The 3,507-nt window shown below is 44.4% G+C and overlaps 1 protein-coding gene across 1 annotated transcript; it reads right to left on the reverse strand.

Annotated features, from left to right (window-relative positions):
• Positions 1-585: 585 nt before the first annotated feature.
• CCR4 (C-C motif chemokine receptor 4) lies at positions 586-2,143 on the reverse strand. Its single transcript, XM_003256822.4, has one exon. The coding sequence runs from the start codon at positions 2,066-2,068 to the stop codon at positions 986-988; it is 1,083 nt and encodes a 360-aa protein (XP_003256870.1). The 5' UTR covers positions 2,069-2,143; the 3' UTR covers positions 586-985.
• Between the last annotated feature and the right edge of the window lie 1,364 nt (positions 2,144-3,507).

Below are 3,507 nucleotides of genomic sequence, written 5' to 3' on the forward strand. Positions count from 1 at the left end.
ATCTCAGCTCACCGCAACCTCCACCTCCCGGGTTCAAGTGATTCTCCTGCCTCAGCCTCCCAAATAGTGGGGATTACAGGCATGTGCCACCACGCCTGGCTAATTTTGTATTTTTTTGGTAGAGACAGTGTTTCTCCATGTTGGCCAGGCTGGTCTCGAACTCCTGACCTCAGGTGATCCACTCACCTCGGCCTCCCAAAGTGCTGGGATTACAGGCCACTGTGCCCAGCCTATTTAAAAATTTTTAATATTCCTCTGTTATAATTAGAACAAAACATGTCCACAAACAAGTGAGAAACTGTGTTTGAATTTTCACAAATATGTTTGGATTTTGAATGCCTTGTAGTTCATGTTTGGAAATCAGACCATGCTAATGTCTTCATATCCTTACCCCTATATCGGTATAAAAAGTTTGGTTTCAATTAACAGATAATCCTTTACAATAAATAATTGAGATCTGGTTTCATCACTTTGCTAATTGTTTCTTTATACATCTGGCTCAATGGAATATACTATGCCTGAGATATATTATTAGAAAAACAGTTTTCTATATTGTTCCACAAAAGCAAGAGATTAATTAGAGGGCCCATTTGCCACAGCAAAAGGTAGCAATTTACTCCATCAGCCAATGCTCTGCAACTCCCTCTGGAGAAACCCATCAGTTCAGGTTAGAAGGGAATAGTCTTTGCCTTGCAATATTACCTACAACTTCATTCAAACACTGCTCGGAGTTCTCATCAGACTGACTCATGCCTGCAGGCAAGTCTGGTGTGAGGAAGGATGCCTCAGCCCAGGTGAACCCTTGCCAGGCTGGACTTGTCTAGTGGGAGAGAAAAAGCTGCCTGCAGGATGAGAAGCCGTCTTTCCACTGTGGGTGTAAGCCTTCCTCCTGACACTGGCTCAGGAATCTCTTACTAAAATACAATTTTAAGTAAGCTCTGAATGTGGGAAGTTCATTGACTCTGCATTTCACCTTTTCATTTTTCTACAGAGCATCATGGAGATCATGATCCATGGTGGACTGCGTGTACGATGAGCTGGGGGTGTCAGCAGAGTAAATTTGGAGGAGCCCACAGTATTGGCAGAGCACAAAAAGGCCCCTGCAGGTTTTGAAGAGCTGTAGGATGTACTTGCGAAATTTCTCCCCCAGAAAAAAGTAGATGATGGGATTAAGGCAGCAGTGAACAAACGCCAGAGTTTCTGTGGCCTGGATGGCATAGTCCAAGTATCTTTCAAAGGCGCAGTCCTGAAGGACTTCTAGCTCCACCAGGGTCTCTAGGAAGAGCACTATGTTGTAAGGTGTCCAGAACCCAAGGAAGAGGACCACCACGGCAAAGATCATCTTCACCGCCTTGTTCTTCTTCTCGTTTTTACAATGCTGCAAGGTCCTGATGATCATGGAGTAGCAAAACAGCATGATCCCTAAAGGGATCACCAGTCCGAGAATGTTGATTTCCAGGGAGCTGAGAACCTTCCACGTCGTGGAGTTGAGAGAGTACTTGGTTTTGCAGTAGGTGTGGTTGCGCTCAGTATAACAAGTGCTGAACAGAAAGCCAGGAAGGGAGGCGAACACAGCCACTGACCATGTAGCCAAACTGGTGATGACCCCATAAGTCAAGGTCCTTGCCCTCAAGGAAAACACCGCGTGCACAATTGCCAGGTATCTATCAATGCTCATAAGCATGACAAAGAATATGCCGCTGTAAAAGCCCACCAAGTACATCCAGGAAATCATCTTGCACAGACCTAGCCCAAAAACCCACTGGTCTGCTGCATAGTAGCCCCAAAAAGGGAGGGAAAACACGAAGAGCAGATCCGAGATGGCAAGGTTGAGCAGGTACACATCAGTCATGGACCTGAGCCGCTTGTATTTGAACAGGACCAGAACCACCACAGAATTTCCAAGCAGACCAAACACAAAAACCAAGGAATACAGTGGGGGCAGGAAGAGCTCCCCAAATGCCTTGATGCCTTCTTTGGTGCAAGGCCTGGGGATACTTTCATACAGATAGTAATTGCTGTATATGCTTTCATCGAGGGTGGTGTCTGCTATATCCGTGGGGTTCATGTTTTAACTGTACAGGCTCCTCAAGGCAGGTCTGGGCCCAACCAGAAGAAGCTAATGAGGGGAAGAGCAAAGGAGATTTCTGTGAGAACAAAAATAAACCAAAGTATTGCTAAATGCAGAGCATGGCTGCGTACTGTTTTGCTCCGGGTCTGTATATGCCTTTCCCAAGATGAAGGGCTCGATTACTCACAGGGCGCTGCAGCCAGATGAAACAATTTTGGGCTTTGGAGGCAGAAAGATTTGTTTCAGATTCCAGCTTGAGCACTCACTAATTTTCTTACCTCTCTGCTAGGAGCTTCAGTTCTCTCATTTGTAAATGAGGATCATAAAACCTCCTTTCAAGCAGGTGTTCTTCGAGGATGTGTTTCAAAAAGATATTTCATAGTCTGGGGTTACTGAAACCACTTTCAGGGATGACAAAATCAGTTGAACAATTCTCAATTGGGTGTATTTTTTATGCAGTTTGATGATGATCATGATCATCAAATTGATCATGTAAAAATCAATTCTATGCACAGAATCCTATTAGAGTGGGAATTCGCCTGATGGATCTAGAAAACACACATCGCAGCCAGAAATAAAACCTCTACCACCCCAACCACCTTCACTTCCTATCTAAATTGGCAGATAAAGAGGTTGAAATCTTCTTAAAATTAATCACATGCTGACATGTGTGTCAGTGCAATTCAGGGCTGAAGGGCTTTCCAACTCAAGGCCACTCCCTTGCTTCCTTCTTGAGGCTTTTGCGGGACCCTCACATTCCTTGTTAAAATCCTTTTCACATTTATCAGTAAATTCACATTCGATCTCTCCCTGCACCCTCACCAGCACACACCCAATGCCCAAACTGTGTTTCTCAAGAAAGAGCTTTTGAAGCCAGGTGTGCAGTGGCCCACGCCTATAATCCTAGCACGTTAGGAGGCCAAGGAGGGAGGATCAGTTGAGCCAAGGAGCTCCATACCAGCGTGAGCAACATAAAGAGACCCTGTTTCTACAAAAAATTGTTTTAAAAGTTAGCTGGGTGTGGTGGTACGTGCTGATAGTACCAGCTTCTCAGGAGGCTGAGGCAGGAGGATCCGTTAAGCCCCGGAGTTCAAGGCTGCAGTGAGATATGATGGCACCACTGCACTTCAACCTGGGCAGCAGAGTGAAACCATGTCTCAAAAAAAAAAAAAAAGGAAAGAAAAGAAAAAGAAAAAAAGAAAGAAAAAAGATTTTGGTTTACTCATGCAAATAGATACTGAACACCTGTTACATTCGCAGAGTCTCCAAAAAAGTTTGTTGAATGACTAACAATTCTAGTCTTTCTCCACCATTTTACCAGTGAAAATGAAAGGCATAAACAAGGCTGAGGAGTTGGGAAATTATCAAGAGGACAAAAAACCAGGAGACACAGCTGGTAAGTGTCTGGAATTATTCTTTAGGCCTTGTATGTGTGG

Source organism: Nomascus leucogenys, chromosome 4 (assembly GCF_006542625.1).
Source record: "Nomascus leucogenys isolate Asia chromosome 4, Asia_NLE_v1, whole genome shotgun sequence".
In the NCBI taxonomy this organism is placed as follows: domain Eukaryota; kingdom Metazoa; phylum Chordata; class Mammalia; order Primates; family Hylobatidae; genus Nomascus; species Nomascus leucogenys.

Excerpts from the sequence above, each read along its gene's own strand:
- CCR4 (XM_003256822.4), bottom strand. The coding sequence starts at position 2,068 with ATGAACCCCACGGATATAGCAGACACCACCCTCGATGAAAGCATATAC.